Source organism: Citrus clementina, unplaced genomic scaffold, assembly GCF_000493195.1.
Source record: "Citrus clementina cultivar Clemenules unplaced genomic scaffold, Citrus_clementina_v1.0 scaffold_6, whole genome shotgun sequence".
NCBI lineage: Eukaryota > Viridiplantae > Streptophyta > Magnoliopsida > Sapindales > Rutaceae > Citrus > Citrus x clementina.
Genome location: NW_006262139.1, coordinates 19,508,983 through 19,525,836, shown reverse-complemented (window position 1 = coordinate 19,525,836; position 16,854 = coordinate 19,508,983). Strand labels below are relative to the sequence as shown.

The window sequence follows — 16,854 nt, the reverse complement described above, 5'->3', positions numbered from 1 at the left end:
ATTATATTGAAATTGAAGACCGGGCAAAGTTGATGAGATGAAAAAGTTAGGGTTTCACCCAAAAAAAAAAAAAAACAATTAAGGTTCAGTTTTTTCAAAAGATTGAAAAGATGATTTTTTTTGTTGAATATTGGGTGGATAATGATCGTCATATTTTATAATTCTAGATTAAATTAAGTTCCAAGATATGCTACGGTAGTGTGTCAAACTACCATTAGTATGTTATATGTACTCAAATAATCTTGATAAATTCAATTTGCTTAGTGCCTTCACGATTTTGGACCTACCATTAATACCGATAGAACGCATATCATTTCAGAAGGTATAACGTGTATATGAGTCAATAAAATGATCTTCGTCCAACTTGATTTAAGTTCTTACATTGTATTAACCAAATATATAATGCAGTCAATTAGATTACTTAAATACTTGCTGCCTTAGATAATGACGTCTAATCTACAATTATTGATGAGATAGATAATTAATTTTAACCCGTAATACATGCGGTATTCTCATGGCATTGGTCTTCTCAGGCTAATTATTGGTCATCACTCATCAAGAAGAAACAAATGAAAAAAAGAAAAGAAAAGAATTATCTATTAGTAAAGGCTGATATATAAAGAACGCAATATATTAGTCATACAATATAATCTCAACACATATAGTCTGAATTATATGATTAAACTATCACCACACATACACAAATATATGTGTGTGTTCTACAACTTGAAAGTTTCTCACAGCAGAAACATAAAAATATTCTACATAATTTAAACTTAACACAAGCATATTATAATCAATTAATTAATTACCCAAGACATGCAATTCCAACAATCTTATTTAGCAAAAATTAATTTTCTCGATTAGGTCGAGTTTTCAGACATGAACTTCTCGACGACTTTTAGGAATTCATTAGAGGCTTCCGAGAATGGCTCATTGGTGAAAAAACCATGTTGTTGTCCTTTAAACTCGACGAAATCAATAGTTTTACCCATCGCTTTCAATCTTTTTGCATAGTCTTTAGCTCTATCTTTTAACAATTCGATTTCGCTGGCGACAACTAACATCGGATCAAGGCTCACTACTTCAAGGCTGGGGCTTTCGGGACCAAAAGGATTTGCGTATGGATGGTCTCTAGTTTCTCCAATTGGTAATGATAGCCTCCAAAAACTGTCGTGCATTTTCAGAAAAAGTAGGAGAATTTCACTATATATAATCAAAATATTCGATGTCATATTTAATTTAATTGATAAAATTTAAGTAGGATTAATAACACAACAACAATGATACGTGTACAAAATATAAACAACAAAGAACATTTCATTACTGGAAGATTTAAAAAAAAAAGGACAAAAATAAATTCTATAAGACAATTTTTTTTTTTTTTTTGGCTTTTATACATTTTATACTACTTTCGGTACATATAATATTATTCATAGCACAAATTATATTAAATATTAAAATTGCTTGTTAATTTCCTCCAATTTACTGTGTTACCATTTTTTTGCATAAGACAATGGGAAGATAGAGTTTGATTAAGCAATAAGCACTACCTCATGTAATTTGGATTAGGCGCTATCTCAAATTGAATCATGATTATTAATAATGGAGTTCACTTTTTGCGCTATCACATCTCTTCCGTTTGGTGCTAATAGTGAAGAGATACTTTATGAAAAAAAATGATGTCTGTCCATTCATCGTGGCCGAATTCTTGTAAAAATGGGTGAGAACTGAGAAGATGGAGAAATGCATGTATTTTGCACTTTTGAATCAGTTGAATAAGAATAAAAAAAAAAAATTGAAATAATCACTATGCTCAGAAAGGGAAATATCAAGCTGGTATCGATTTTTAAAAAGTTTAATTCCATTAATCTGGCAAGCTTTTGTTCGAGCGCAAAGATGACGGTCCAAGAAAAGCCAAGTGGTTTATTTTGATTGGGTATTATGGATAAATATTGACCAATAAACTATCCTATCATTTTTGTCCTTTGTGATTATGGTTAATTAGTTTCTGGATTTAGACTTTGGTTTGAATGAATTGAACGGGATTTAAGAAAATGACTCGTTGCCAAATTGGCAAATTGCTCAAAATAGATAAATAGCCCTTTCATAAGGAGGCTTTCTAGTCGGCTAATTTTCATTGTCTTGCAAATTTCTAGATTTTATAATCTAGTAACTTCTGAGTATTAATTATTATTATTATTTTTTAGAAATTTAAATGTGTTTACAAACGTGGACCAATACTGATAAGAATTTTTTGTAACCAAAGTTACAGGCAGCCAATAAAAACACTTAGCTTACTTTTTTATTTTTTGGAACCCGCAGCCTTTGCATTTTGGAGAATGATTTTGACTTATCACTTAAATTTATATTTCTTTAATTTATTGTCTTTAACAATATTTTAATAAAAAGGTGCTTTCTCCCTTTAATGAATTCCCATTATTTACATTTAAAAAAAATGATACAAGGTATTTTAAATTTATCTACATATATAAACAATTTTGAGGAGTAGATATGGATAATGTGAAATTAGGTTCAGCAAATGTACATGATTGTTTAATAGTCGTCAGTCATACAGCTCTCTTCTCTTGTCCACCATTATTTACTTAGTAAATTATACAACTCTCTTGATTCCCTATACCCTACACACGCTGTAAAATCTACAGGGTGCGTGTTATTCTCATATATAACTAATAAGGGTTAAAATTTAAAAAATATCATTTTTTTAAGGTTAATTAATTTTGTAAATTACATAGCTACTTTGGTTTTTGGAGGTAAGTTACTTTATTAACTTAATTTCCAGAACATGTGATCGTACTGAAAAGTGAATCTTTATATATACAAAAAATTTCTTCTTTTTTTTTTTTTTTTGGTAAGAGTTATGAAGTTTTAAAATTATTAAAAGGGTATCAGTAATTGTGAATTTATAGCTTAAGGAGTTAAGATTTGTAAGAGATAAATGTACATGAGTTTTTCAAGTTTGGAATGATTTAACAATTGAGACCAACCAGTGGCACTGGCTAGGATGCATAATTTTGGCATGTTTTATCTATAAAAAATAAATTAAAAAATTAAAAAATTAAAAAATTAAAAAATTAAAAAATTAATACCAAACAAGTCTGTGTCAATTAAAATAGACCACCACTTTAAAACACACTCAAAATTCACATGTGAATGCATAGGTTTGATATGTCCACGTCTTGAGAGAAAGCAATTAATAAAACATTAGGTGAAAACCACTACCTGCTAATTTGATATCATAGGAAAATCCGAAAAATAAAATAAGAAATAGAATGAATGAAATTGTTAATTATTACCTGTCTAGTAATTCCAGATTCAACATAGCCTCACTTGGGCCCAGCTCAGACTTGGTCCGAGCCACCCCACCAAAAAATGGAGCCAAAAGCACATACCCTCGAACCCTAACTGGAGCCAACTCGCTCGAACCGCCGCCGAGCTGAACCGCCAAATGATGAGCAATATTCCCCCCGGAGGAATCTCCAAGAACGAAAACATTATCAAATTCAACTTCACCAAACCATGCATCCCCATTAAGATTTTCACTTAAAGCCTGAGCTTGCAGCCATTTCATGGCAGCAAAAGCATCTTCCATCGCAGCCGGGAGCCGGTGTTCCGGCGCCAGCCTGTAGTCTAGGGCAACAACGAGAGCGTTGAGCTCAGCGGCCAGGCGGAAGCAACAGTTGTGAGAGTTTGGCCACTCTCGTGACCCGGCGCAAAAGCCTCCCCCGTGAATGAATACCACAATGGGAAGCTTAGCTTTAGACAGCGGAGAAGACGTCGTTTCTGATCTGGGTTTGTATAAACGGAGGTGCAAGTCGTGGATCTTGTCATATTGACAGTCCTTGAAGAAGACTGATGACTCGTCGTTTTGATCGATCAACTGCATGTTAAACTTGATATCTTTGGACCTGAAAACTGTGCCATCACTGTATAGTTGAAGGACACCTCCCATGTCTTCGACAACGCAAGGAAGGGAACCCATCTTTAGTTTTCTTGAGAGACCTTTTGATTTGTTTTGATAATTAATGCATAGCAATGGAGGTGAAGAGGGTGAATGTGTTTATATAAGCATGAAGGAAGGGGGTGAGAGTGGGGATGTTGATGTAATTGGAGGGTAAATTTGTCATTTTATTTGGATGTTTTTATGGAAGTTTCTTATGGTCGCATGTATTTGTGTTGTGATCATTGTTTTTATCCTTTTGTTTTAAATAAGGACCATATATGAGCTTGGTGGCTATTGTAATATGTGCACATGGTAAAGGTGGTGACAAAGACACGGCCAGCAACTTTGATCGGAGGGGGCAATTTCTTACGAGGATAAGATTTTGATGAGATCATGATTTAAAAAAAAAAAAAACATTAATAAACGGTTAAATTTGAAGTTGATTTTTTCTCTTTTACCGAAAAAAAATATTTGAACATAGATTTTTAACTCTCATTTATGGCACTTTTATATACCTTAAAAAAATAAAAAGACAATTTCAGAATTTAAAAATAATTATATTTCTAGTTGTGGATACTAATTAGTTCAATTAGTAAAATTTTCCGGGTGATAAAAAGATTTTCATCAAATCCAACTCACATGAGACTATTTAATTTCTGCTTGTATATGAACAGGGCAAAGACTTTTTATAACTTCGAAGTTATTTACTTTAGAAGGTTGTAGTTTGTGTAATATTTTAAGAGTATATATACAAGTTTTCAGTAATGTTCAAGTCCCTAGCTACTGGGCCTTGCATAGTTTTATGACTTCGTCCCTGTGGTGAAGGAGGTTGGGTTGCGTGTGTGTGTGTCTTTCTTTTCTTTTCTTTTTCTCCTATATTCCTATATATGCACAAAAAATTAATGTGAATGGAGTTAAAAGAAAAAAATACACGGATTCTAATATATGAGAAAATAAAAGAAAATGTAATGAAAAACGTATGTTATTATCTTTTATTTTCATCCACATATGAGCTCACACGTACAAGCCTGTGCGCGCACACACATAAATTTTTAGGTGCGGATGCCTTCATTTTTTTTTTTATGAGGACACACTACTAACCCGCATAATTTTAATAGAGTCGGTGTTTAATTCACTATAAAATTATATGGTCTAATAACATTGTCTGAATTAACTTCATCAAGTCATATGGCTTAGTAACATATGTCCGAGCCACATGGAAAAAGAAAAAAAGATAAGGGCGCCCACATAAGAGGAATATATATATGTGTAGTTTAAATTTTTATTTTTCGAGTTAGCTCGCAACTCAATGTGTGAATTGAAAAATTCTCATGAGAACGTGAGTATATTTATAAGCTATGAGAAGCTAAATAAATTGACCAATTTTAGATAAAGGAAAATTGCATAAAGCCGAACCATACTAAACTTGTGATAGTGAAACTTGTGCGTAACACCCAAAACAAACAATAGATACTTAATTATTTAACTTAGATTGTAACGCTTTTGATTTAATTTGAACTTATCAATGACACAAACCGACTACCTAAGCTTCTTTTTTTCGGATCTCTTAGAATTAGCAAATCGACAAGTTTGGATCAATTTTGAGGTCTACAATAATCTAAAACTAAATTACAATTTAGAGTAAGAAATTTTAATGTGAGTGCCATCAGATTTGAGCCGAAAAGAAGAGATTTGAAGCTTGCAACACTCACAAGGATATGAGATGGGGATTAAATTACCATTAGCTACAATGTCACTTATTAATAATGAGTGCTTTTGTGTTACAAATTTTTTTTTAAAAATGGCTTAGTCACAGAATCATTTAAAAAAAAAAATGTGAAAGGAATTAATAAATATCAAATGTAGATCACAGCACGCAGCTCTTGAGAAGAGCTAAAGATCAGAAGAGTCAAGAATAAAAAACAAAATGGGGCTAAAGGTAAACCTTAATTTCTAGGCATTTGCAGTTTGACGCAGAAATTAAAAAAAAAAAAAAAAAATCTTTGCAAATGGAATCTATCATTTTCGAATAAGATTTAGGGATCAAAAAGTTGATTCCTAGTAATAAAGCAATGTTGAAGATTTTCAAACTTTTTTCATATGCAAACAAAGCTACTTTAGAGCTTCCCACTATGAGCTGGAGATAACGACACGCACTTGTTTTGTCTGTATTCCTACTTTGTCAATTATTTATCACTGATTCTTTTACTGCTGCATGTTAATAAAGTAACTTCTTTTTCATCCCACTAGCTTATATAACATTTGCTCTCAGTTAGTAGAATTATTTTAACTAGAATAATTAGTGTGATCAATCAAAAAACAGTACGGTAAAATTAGTGACGTTGAGTAACTTCACTTTCATCCACTGTAAGACGTCTTATTCATTAACCTTTAGTGCCGAGAAAAGGTTAATGAAAAAACAAAAAAAATTTGATAATGATGGGATATGCTTTTGAGAATATTGGAATCCAGAGAATATCGAAATCTAAATAGATTCGAATCTAATGCGTTATGTGTATACACATATAAAATATTTTTCGGTAGATATTTTTAAACTTTAAGTTAGAACTTTCTAATTGTAAATTTAATTATTCCTAAATTCTTTGGAAAATTAAAAAAAAAAAGAAATCTAAAACAGAAAATTGGACTATAAGGATGAAACAGTAAATTATACGGCCATCAAACTACAAGAATACGTCGTTTACAGGAATCATGTGCAGCCATACTTTTGCAATAGACAAATCCCAAATTATTGCATTGCAAGTCAAACAAACTAATAAGAAGAACATTAGCTCTAAATGTTAGAAAATCAACAACCAACAAATTAATATTCATGACATGTCCAAGAGATGGAAAAAAAAAAAAAAAAAAAAAAATCTCTTAAATTATCAAAACCAAGAGAATTACTTAATTTATCTGACTCTCTATTAAGTATTCAGCGATTGGCCTTGGCAACTCTCTCAATCTCATCCTTCTTTTTGATTGCATAGCTGAAACAATTCAAGAACACAGTTAAAGAGAAATTGTGTGAATAACGTTTTTTTTCTTGAAATAATAATAATAATAATAATCTTTTTGATTTATGCATGTATTTTGACATTAGGCGAATGAGAATTGTATGAATAAGTTAGCAAATTAAATTACCTGTTGGATGAACCCTTAGCAGCATTGATGAGTTCATCAGCCAAGCATTCAGCAATTGTTTTGATGTTTCGGAAAGCAGATTCACGAGCACCGGTTGTAAGCAAATATAACGCCTGATTCACACGGCGCAAGGGGCTGATATCCACAGCCTGCCGCCTAACAACACCCGCAGAGCCAATTCTTGTGGCATCTTCACGAGGACCACTGTAACACCCAAAAAAATTACAATAAAAATGCAACTCTAAATATGCCATAATTAATGAAATATAAATTCATGCAACATATATGGGAGAAAAAAAAAAAAAAAAAACTAGTACCTGTTGATGACAGCATCAACAATGACTTGAATTGGGTTCTGGTCAGTCAAAAGGTGAATGATTTCCATGGCGTGCTTGACAATCCTGACGGCCATCAATTTCTTGCCATTGTTTCGTCCATGCATCATCAGTGAGTTTGTGAGCCTCTCAACAATTGGGCACTGTGCCTTCCTAAACCGCTTCACTGAGTACCTCCCAGCTGTGTGAGGTACATAGGTTGCATTCTTTGGTGCTTGGACTCCAATGTAATCATTCAAGGACATGTCGCTCACCTATAGATTGAGATTTACAAAAAAATCAAAATCACTGAGATTTACAAAAAGTCAAAATCAAATAATTTAAAAGTATAAATTATTAATCGACAAATTTTGTGTACAGAGAGAGTTGTTGAATGATAAAATTTGTGCTATAACTCTTAATAAAGAGAGTTGATGGGTGGTCTGCATCGAGAATGTTAACATTCATTTTAAATATTATTATTGGATTCTATCTAGATTTTAGCGTGGCAGATCGGGATAAACAAAATTCAATGACACTTTCATTCATTCATTTATAAATCCTTCATGCACCCTCACATATCTTAAAAATTTGTTCCAGATTCAAGTCTTTCACAACTAAGAGAGGTTAATTTAAAAAAATTCATATTGAAAAAAAATTCAATCAACATAAGTTTATTAGAATATTTCCTCTCAAGTTTTAGGGGATACTTTGCAGATTAAATCTGAATCTGAATCCAAAGATCTACACGTACCCAAAAAAAAAAAAAAAAATCAGACATCTCTAAAGTATAATCATAACAAAAACCTCACTGTATGTTATTATATATATAAAGATCATAGTATTAAAGAAAAATGAAGCGGTAATGTAAAAAAGAAAAAAAAATGTGGAAACTTAACGCTAACATCCTCGAAAGTCCATCTATTAAATAGCTTTACATCATAATGCGGCTGAGATGAATCCTGATGGGCCTGTTTTGGCGCTGCTGTCGCTGAAGTTGCCTTCGCCGTCGACGCCGTGGCCATTCTTACCTATTCACAAACTCATAATCAAAATGATTTGAGAATAAGAAATTGAAACAGCATTAGGGTTTGAGAAAATTGAGTGTTACCTATTTAAAGTTCGCTGAGTGAGGGAAAAAAAATATGGAGAAAGAAAAATTAGAGTAGGGTTTTTATGTGCTGTGTATAAGTACTGGGCGAGGCAATTCAAACTAGGGTTTGATTTTAAGAATAGAAATTTTATCTCTTTGGAGAAAAAAAAAAAAAAAACATTAATGTGAACTCATAAATATCCGATTAAAGAAATTTATTGGACTGTTTGTTATACGGGATGAGGCAATATAATGACGATATACCCTAAAGTTTCTCCTTAAATGATAAATGATAATAAAATTCCAAAAATTTTAAAATTAACCAAAATTTCAAGTTATGAGGTCATAACAGAATACCCCTTTAAAGATTATCGTCATCCATGAAGAATACCCCTTTAAACATTACTCACAACCATTAAAGCAGGACTTTTTTTCTGCGACCCTTGGGATTCTGTTTGAATGATTCAGCAACAATATTTTACAACTTTTTCTTTGTTCATTTATTTTTGAAATATTATTTTTATACAAACTTTTTCACTGTCAAAGAAACCTATATATATATATATGCTCAGTCCATAGTCCATATACGGACTTATATATAATTTTGAATTAACAACCACAAACAGCATATTAACGAGAATATTGTACAGAAACTAAACCAAAAGTTAGGTCGTTGACTCGTTGATTGATAATAATTTGGGGGCATTCCGGGAATTGCACTCGGGACCTCTGGCACCCTAAGCAAGAATCACACTATGACACCAAATGCTCTATGTTTTTAATTTATAGAAACAAATTAATTTAGTTACTTGCCAGCTTAAATAATCTAAGTGCTTACGCACTAATTTCCATAAATGCTAAGCCACAAAAAAACCTACTTAAAATTGCAGCCTTAGATTATGGTGTCTAATCTACAATTATTGAAGTGATAATAATGCCCTAATGCCTCATGCAAATTGTCTTTTCAAGGCCAAATACAGGACATCACTTACCAAAAGAAATAATTAATTACAGTGAACCTCAATAAGTCGATGATTTTTTTTTTTAAGTCACATTATAAAAGAGAGAATAGAAACTAAGATAGTACATTCATCGTCCATGATCCAAATACACTTAAAGCTAACACAACTTCAAAATATTTCTAAAAACGAACTAAGCATACGAATTAAACTTAACACTCATAATAATAGAGATCACTAATCCATGCATGCAACTCCAGGCAGCTATATATGATTATATATAATAATCAAGAAAGATTGATTGTCAGGACTAGGCTGAGTTTTCGGACATGAAATTTCCGACGATTTGAAGGAATTCATTGCCAGCTTTTGAGGATGGCTTATTATTAAAGAAACCGTGTTCTTTTCCTTCAAACTCAACATAGTGAATATTCTTCCCCATATCTTTTAATTTTCTTGCATAGTCTTTAGCCCTATCTTTCAATAGTTCCTTTTCGCCGGCAACTACCAACACCGGATCAAGGCTTACTGCTTCAAGGCTAGGGCTCTTGGGGCCAAAAGGGTTTGCATATGGATGGTCTCTAGTTACTCCAATTGGTAATGATAGCCTCCAAAAGCTGCCAAGCATTAAACAAATATATATAAGAAAACTACATCAAATGATCATCTGCCGGTACTAATTGATTGTATTGGTAGAATCTTTTGAAATAGTATAAGAGATTTTAAAATCGAATTTCAATCACGCTAATATCATATAGGTCATAAAATTTTTGTGAGTTATATCTACTCAGATATTGGATTCACCTTTTTTGTATAAGACCAAGAGGAAGATAGTTTTGGATAAGGCACTATCTCAAATGATTTTGGGTGATGATGGGAAGTCGATATTAATAAAATTAATGGACTGAGCACTATCTTAAAAGTAATATCGATTATTAAGAGAGTTAACTTTTGCGTTTATCATCACAAGACTTTTTCTGTGCTAAACATGAGATAGTTATAAAATGAACGATGTTCATTAGTCCAGGCCATATTTCTTTAGCTAATCCAACATAACTGCTTATTAAAGTGGATAAGAGTTTTGGAGAAATTTAATTGTCCTAGTTGCACACTTAAATCAGTTGATTAAGAATAAAAAAGTTGAAATAATCATCAGGATTGGTAATTATTAGCCAAAGGAGACTATCAGGTAGATAATGATTGTAAAAAGTTTCACAAACGTGGGAAGATTTTTTTCAAGGAGAGAAAGAGAACAACTCAAGAAAAGCCAAGTGGTTTAATTCAGTTTAATTCCATTTGACCTGTATAACTCTCCCTTAACTCTCATTTGTTTATTTATTTATTTTTGTCTTTTTTGGCGTTTGTGATTATGTTTAATTTTAATTTCTGAATTTAGGCAGGATTAAAGGGTGACCAATTCGTGGGATCAAATTGCAAATTGGCAAAAGTAAAGAAATGTCCTTTCATGGACTTTTCAAATGGTCATGGAGGTTACAGGTTAGTTTTCTAGTTGGCTAATTTAACTTGTCCTCTAGTGGCCAACTTTTTAGCTCATATAAATTTCAAATTTGCAATTTCTTTATAGGCAATGACAAATTGCTTCGATTATTTGTGACCCCAGTAACAGGCAGGCAAAGGAAGGCGTTTTCTCAAAAAGCTACTTTTTATTGATAGGAACCCCCACGTTAATATTTTGATGTGTTATATGAATTTTTAACACAACGCATGAGAATAAAAATGGAAAAATAGTTAAAATTATTCTTTTGTCGTTGTTTTTTTTTTTTTTTTATGATACAAGTTGTTTTCCACGTACCTGTATGAATTTATTATTGAATTATGTGTTATTATTATTATATTAAAATTATATTTTGTTTGTAAACTGATTTTTAATTTAGAGGTTGTTCCAATATACAAGGGATTTGAAATCTTTCTCATATAATATAAGTTTTTTTTTATTTTTTGTGTGTATATATGTGTGTGTGTGTGTGTGTGTGTTTTATGAACTTTCTTTATAACTACTTGAACTCCTTCGTAAGAGAAGTGGTTTATTATTATTATTATTATTATTATTATATGATTCAAATATGTCAATGTAATAAAGTTGTTAAAATTTTGTAGTTGCATTATTATTTTATTTGGTATGATTTTATAGCTGTAAATTTTTCTTTCCTTCATACAACTATAATATTTCAAATAAATTATCATTACAAGAGAAATACTCAATAGCTAAGCACTATATATGTCTATCTATTAGTTCTTGATCATGTGAGGTCAATTCAAGGAATAATGTTAAAGAAAATGTAAACTAATCATTAAAATGTCTCAAGTGAGAACACAAATTAAATTAATTATTTAGTGGAATCGTATATGTGGAAAGCCATTTTCACGAGAGTGATATCACGTATATATAGTGGAACCACATTTATGCATGTACGAATAAAAGGCCAGAACGTTTTTACTAAAATGGACACGTCATCTTCACACAATTTGGAAAAAAATTGATGTGTCGAGTTCCAAAAATTAGTGGACTCACATAAATTGTGGGTATGTATTTTGTTTCTATTAAAAAAGGGAATCCAAACAAGTTATGGCTGTTGCCTTGCTCGTGGTGTGTCTATAATTCTTATGTGCGGGTGTCTTAATAACACGCTCTTAAATTGTGAGGTTTAATAGACTTATTTTTAAATGAATTATAAAATTATGTGGTTTAATAACATTAAAAACTTACTCTCTTAAACGGCATGACTTAAAAGTATTTCTGCATAGAAAAAAAAAAAAAAGAGATTCCTCGCATTATATATATGTAAATGTTCCAATTAAAAATTTTAAAATTTGAAAAACTATGGAAAAATGCATAAAAAGTGTGGTTCAACTGCTTTAAGCTTTAAAATTTAGTGTTTGAACAACGAAAATATTACTTCTGAAAGCTTTTTCTCGATTCTCATTTCCAGAATCATATTTTTTAAATTTGAAAATATAAAATCTAAACAGCATCGTTTGTAAACATTTATGAAAGACGCAATTTAAAAAAAAAAAAAGAACAAATTCGCATGCGGTTGCAAAATCCTGCATAATGCATAGAATATTGAAAAAAAGGAACAGAATATTCCGTTATTTAAAAAATGATCAGAAACCTTCAATTAGAGTATCTGTAATTAATTTATAACGGTTATACCTCGGCTTCATTCTGAAAGAATAAACATGTTGTTTTATGACAAAACGGCAACCTCAAATAAATTTAGATCTAATGTTGTTGGTTTTAACTGTCCTCTGTTTTAAATGTATGCGTCAAAAAAAAAAAAATATATATATATATATATATATAAAGATATGCATAACTCGGATTATAATTACATGAGAACGGATCCAAATTCATCCATAACGCTCACTAAATGGAGAGGGAAAACATTGTACCTGTCGAGTATAGCGAGAGTCAAATGCTCCTCACTTGGCCCTGCCTCAGACTTGGTCCTCGCCACCCCACCAAAGAATGGCGCCAACAGCACATACCCTCGAACCCTAACAGGCGCCAACTCTTCAAAACCGCCGCCGCCGCCGAGCCGAACTGCCAGATGATGAGCAATATTCCCCCCGGAGGAATCTCCCAGCACAAAGACTCTGTCAAACTCAACATCATGGAACCATTCATCGTCAACGACCTTCTCACTCAGAGCCTGATCTTGGAGCCATTTCATGGCGCTAAAAGCATCTTCCATGGCAGCCGGGAGACGGTGCTCCGGCGCCAACCTGTAGTCTAGGGCAACAACAAGAGCGTTGAGCCCGGTCGCCAGGCGCATGCAACAGTTGTGAGAGCTTGGCCATGCACGTGAGCCGACGCAAAAGCCTCCCCCGTGAATGAATACGACAATAGGAAGCTTCCTAGAGGATGTTATTATTGAAGGGGGTTTGTACATACGGAGATGCAGTTGATGTTTTTCATCGTATTGACAGTCTTTGATCAAGACAGAGCCGTCATTCTTGTCTAAAGGGTAATCAAAATCTATATTGTTGGACCTCAGTACGGTGCCATCGCTCAGTAGTTGAATGACCCCTTTCCCCAAGTCTTCAATAACTTGAGGATCAAGAGAACCCATTTGTCTTTTCTTTAAATAAAAAAAAAAAAAATTAATAATAAGAAAGAAAGAAAATCTCTGGTGGTTTTGCTGAGAGAGTTGTTTTGTTCTTGTGGCAATCAGTTAAGGGGGAGCGTGCCTGTTATATAGACAAAGAGGAAGCGAGGGGTGAGGGTGGAGATATTGTTGATGATTGAGGGTATATTTGTAATTTTGTAGTGTTTATCTTTTTATTGTGAATACCAACCATAGATGAGGTTGGTGGTGGCCACAGTATGGTTGATGATGTCAGTTTAATTGGATTGGAGTTTTTTGGTGCCAAGTCTACATTATTGTTCATATTACGGTCAAATTACCAACTAATTATCAGAAGCTCAAATTAGGGCGGCGGAAATAATATTGACTGAATTTATTGCGATAAAGCATTTTATACATTCAAGTATCTTGAACTGGTAGAAGGAACAAACATTAATAATTGAGATGAATATTCCAACGATTTTGTTTAATGAATTTTGGCGGTACTCACGCTTTTGGAGACAACCATGACAAGGGTGACGCGCTTTGCTAATTTATATGGACTCTGTGATGGTCTACATGGTGAGCCAGGTGCTTTTGTAAGGGCATTAAGTCTTTCTTGTTCCAAAGATGTTGATGTTTTCCTTAACTTTAGAGGTTTACTCGGGGGAAATGAATTGTCTACTCGTTTGCTCTGCTTGTCTTTATTAAGAATCTAGCAAAACATACACCGTATCATGTATGGTGTAACTAGATGTATTTAATTTATTGTTATTGCTTCTATCAATCACCAATTTGTGGATCTCAAGAAGGCAAGATGAGTAGTGGATCTAAATAGTTAACTAAGATGTGTTGTTTATTGGTTTTTCACAAACATGTACACATCCTACTTTCTATTGTTTAGGGTCACTCTATCATCCTTGTAGCTCCATTTTGTCGTTGTGCTTCACTGCTTCTTGCCATTTGTGTGTGTTAGCTAGTTATTATGGTATTGATCTTTCAACATGCAGGCAAGTGCTCCACGGAAGCTGTGAACCGGGGGAGGGAGCAGCTCATCGGTAATGCTAATGGGAATGCACAGCAACTTTACCTTGATCTTTCAACATGCATATAATAGTCTTGATTCTTGTCATACATATACAATCTTACAATAGTGCTGATTTCTGCCATACGTACATACCAGAATAGCCTTAATCCAGAAGGATCTCACTTATCACAAATGAGAAAAGAAAATGGGTAATTGGATATATTACATATTCTACATTTTGCATATTTGATTGGACTTTTTCTCTACTGTAGACCAATTACTAATGGAAAAAGATGATAATTAGGTCTCTATTGTTTTTCACTTTTGTCATTTATGTCCTTAATTTTTTTTGTGTGTATTAAACCATTTGGTATCCGAAAATTACATTGGGCCTCGACTAATCCAGATTCAAGCCGGGTAGGACCATTAGGGTGACAAAGTTCTCCCAATAAGTATTTAACGCAGCTGCATTTCCAAGGTTCGAACCGAAAACTTTGGTTAACTTAGAACAGCCATGTGCCAGCTAATCTACAAGCTTGTTGGTCTTAATTTATTTTTGATTGCCTACTATATTCCCCATGTTAAAGAAATAATGAAGAGACCTATTTTAGGCTCTTTTACTATCATAATCTCCCTGTCAATCTAATATTATGAGAAGTGGTTGTGAAAATGTAAGAAGATTCGTAGGTTAATCAAAGTTAGGTTTATTCTTAAACAGCCAATCGATAAAATTATAAAATTAGAGTATTGATGGTAATTCGGGAAAAAAATAAGGACGAAAATAAGAAATATGATAGGAAACTAAGAGTCAATCTTGTCAATTAAAAAATCATTTGTAAGCATCTAAAAATATCTTCAAATGAAATAATATCAAATACAAGGAAAATGTGTCGTAAAGTTAAGGAATTTAAAGACTAACAAGCCAGCCGGCGAGGTTAGTAAACAATGAGGAGATGATCAACCTTTGAAACATAGTTTAAGTTCTATTTGCCAATATATTTTTTTCAAGACACTCCCACACGTTGCCCCTCATCTAAATGTGGGGCTAATTTGAAAGTGAATTGCGCCCAGTATGTCTAAAAGAAACTTTTAAAAATCTTTTTTAAAAAATAATAATGGACAAGAAGCTAGCAAATTTGATATAATGAGCAGTTTGTCTCTTATATATATTTTAATAAATCTTGGAGATCTTGGAATCTTTTTCCCTTAAAATTATATTACTCTACATCAAATTGTGTTTCTTAACATATACAATAATGACACGAATAACCCACATTTAGAATCCAATATTAAAAAGTTAATATATATAAATATATATATCCTGCACCTAGCTATGAGCCATAATTCAATAAAAGTAACTTTTTTATTTTCTTGAAGGCAACATCAAAAGTAATTAAATGGGCATGTGAACGACAGAATGAGAATCTAATAAAAAGATGTTGCTTTCTTCTCTTTGAAATTAATCAAACACTTATAATGGAGTACTTAAAGTAGTAACAGAATTGCAAATCATTAAGAAATTGGTCAAACAATGCACCAAATTTATGAAACGTGGGCAACCGATAATCGATTCTCCCGAAAGAAAATTGTTCTTTGGGAGGTTGCCAAAACTTTTTTCAATTAATTGGAGGACAACCAACAAAATAATGTCTGATTCTTAAAAAGTTTTGGTCCACAGCTATGGCCATGATTCTCCACATTTACAATTTTAGAAAAATAGTTGAAAATAAGAGCTCAATCTTCGGTATTTGGTTAGGCCGTAATTGGTAAAATTTCAACTCCACACTTACACATTGATTTTGAGTTTATCTTTTGAGATTATAATTACCATAGTTAAAAATTTTTCATTGTTGATCACAGACAAAGGGAATGGCTACAAAGTTGTGTCCGCAATCGAGATACGAAGTGACACTGATTTTATTTCATATTACAATCACGCGTAATTGCATTGAAAATTCAACATTGTAATTGAATGCCAAAATCAATGCATGCATTTGCAATGCAATTCATCATCAATCCATTAATTTCACAAATGGAATCTATCACTTTCAGATAAGATTTAGGCATAAAAATCGAATCCTAGTAATACAACAATCTTGATGAAACCTTTTAAGTTTTTTTGCATATGCATTAAAACTCCCACCACATGTATTTAACCGACAGAGACTTGGAATTTGTCCTTACATTTTGTTAATTTGTTATCATCCTCAGTCATAATTTATTTTGTCTTAATCTGCAGAAACTTTAGAGTTTGGACTGTTCAGT

At 32.5% G+C, this 16,854-nt stretch overlaps 3 protein-coding genes across 4 annotated transcripts; all 3 read right to left on the bottom strand.

Moving 5' to 3' along the window:
- Positions 1 to 613: 613 nt before the first annotated feature.
- Positions 614 to 4,042, bottom strand: LOC18038652 (probable carboxylesterase 15). The gene is made up of 2 exons (XM_006429930.2): positions 3,318 to 4,042; positions 614 to 1,170 (listed from the first exon to the last, which is right to left on the bottom strand). The coding sequence occupies exons 1-2, from the start codon at positions 4,001 to 4,003 to the stop codon at positions 864 to 866; spliced, it is 993 nt and encodes a 330-aa protein (XP_006429993.1). The 5' UTR covers positions 4,004 to 4,042; the 3' UTR covers positions 614 to 863.
- Positions 4,043 to 6,899: 2,857 nt separating this feature from the next.
- LOC18038651 (40S ribosomal protein S5) lies at positions 6,900 to 8,567 on the bottom strand. Its single transcript, XM_006429928.2, has 5 exons — positions 8,534 to 8,567; positions 8,322 to 8,453; positions 7,426 to 7,697; positions 7,109 to 7,312; positions 6,900 to 6,954 (listed from the first exon to the last, which is right to left on the bottom strand). The coding sequence occupies exons 2-5, from the start codon at positions 8,445 to 8,447 to the stop codon at positions 6,900 to 6,902; spliced, it is 657 nt and encodes a 218-aa protein (XP_006429991.2). The 5' UTR covers positions 8,448 to 8,453; positions 8,534 to 8,567.
- A 1,002-nt stretch (positions 8,568 to 9,569) lies between these two features.
- On the bottom strand, positions 9,570 to 13,668 carry LOC18038487 (probable carboxylesterase 15). 2 transcript variants are annotated; one of them, XM_024181923.1, is made up of 3 exons: positions 12,889 to 13,651; positions 12,203 to 12,232; positions 9,570 to 10,091 (listed from the first exon to the last, which is right to left on the bottom strand). In XM_024181923.1, the coding sequence occupies exons 1-3, from the start codon at positions 13,566 to 13,568 to the stop codon at positions 9,785 to 9,787; spliced, it is 1,017 nt and encodes a 338-aa protein (XP_024037691.1). In that variant the 5' UTR covers positions 13,569 to 13,651; the 3' UTR covers positions 9,570 to 9,784. The 2 variants fall into 2 exon arrangements, with proteins under 2 accessions (XP_024037691.1, XP_006429990.1); XM_006429927.2 differs by lacking the exon at positions 12,203 to 12,232 and having other exon boundaries at positions 12,889 to 13,668.
- Positions 13,669 to 16,854: the final 3,186 nt, after the last annotated feature.

Coding starts and splice junctions, on each gene's coding strand:
- LOC18038651 (XM_006429928.2), bottom strand. CDS start 8,447: ATGGCCACGGCGTCGACGGCGAAGGCAACTTCAGCGACAGCAGCGCCA. Junction 7,313..7,425: donor GTTGATGCTGTCATCAACAG/GTACTAGTTTTT, acceptor TGGGTGTTACAG/TGGTCCTCGTGAAGATGCCA. Junction 6,955..7,108: donor GCTAAGGGTTCATCCAACAG/GTAATTTAATTT, acceptor GAATTGTTTCAG/CTATGCAATCAAAAAGAAGG.
- LOC18038487 (XM_024181923.1), bottom strand. CDS start 13,568: ATGGGTTCTCTTGATCCTCAAGTTATTGAAGACTTGGGGAAAGGGGTC. Junction 12,233..12,888: donor ACTCTCGCTATACTCGACAG/GTACAATGTTTT, acceptor TTTTCTATGCAG/AAATACTTTTAAGTCATGCC. Junction 10,092..12,202: donor AAGTCATGCCGTTTAAGAGA/GTAAGTTTTTAA, acceptor AATGCTTGGCAG/CTTTTGGAGGCTATCATTAC.
- LOC18038652 (XM_006429930.2), bottom strand. CDS start 4,003: ATGGGTTCCCTTCCTTGCGTTGTCGAAGACATGGGAGGTGTCCTTCAA. Junction 1,171..3,317: donor AATCTGGAATTACTAGACAG/GTAATAATTAAC, acceptor AATGCACGACAG/TTTTTGGAGGCTATCATTAC.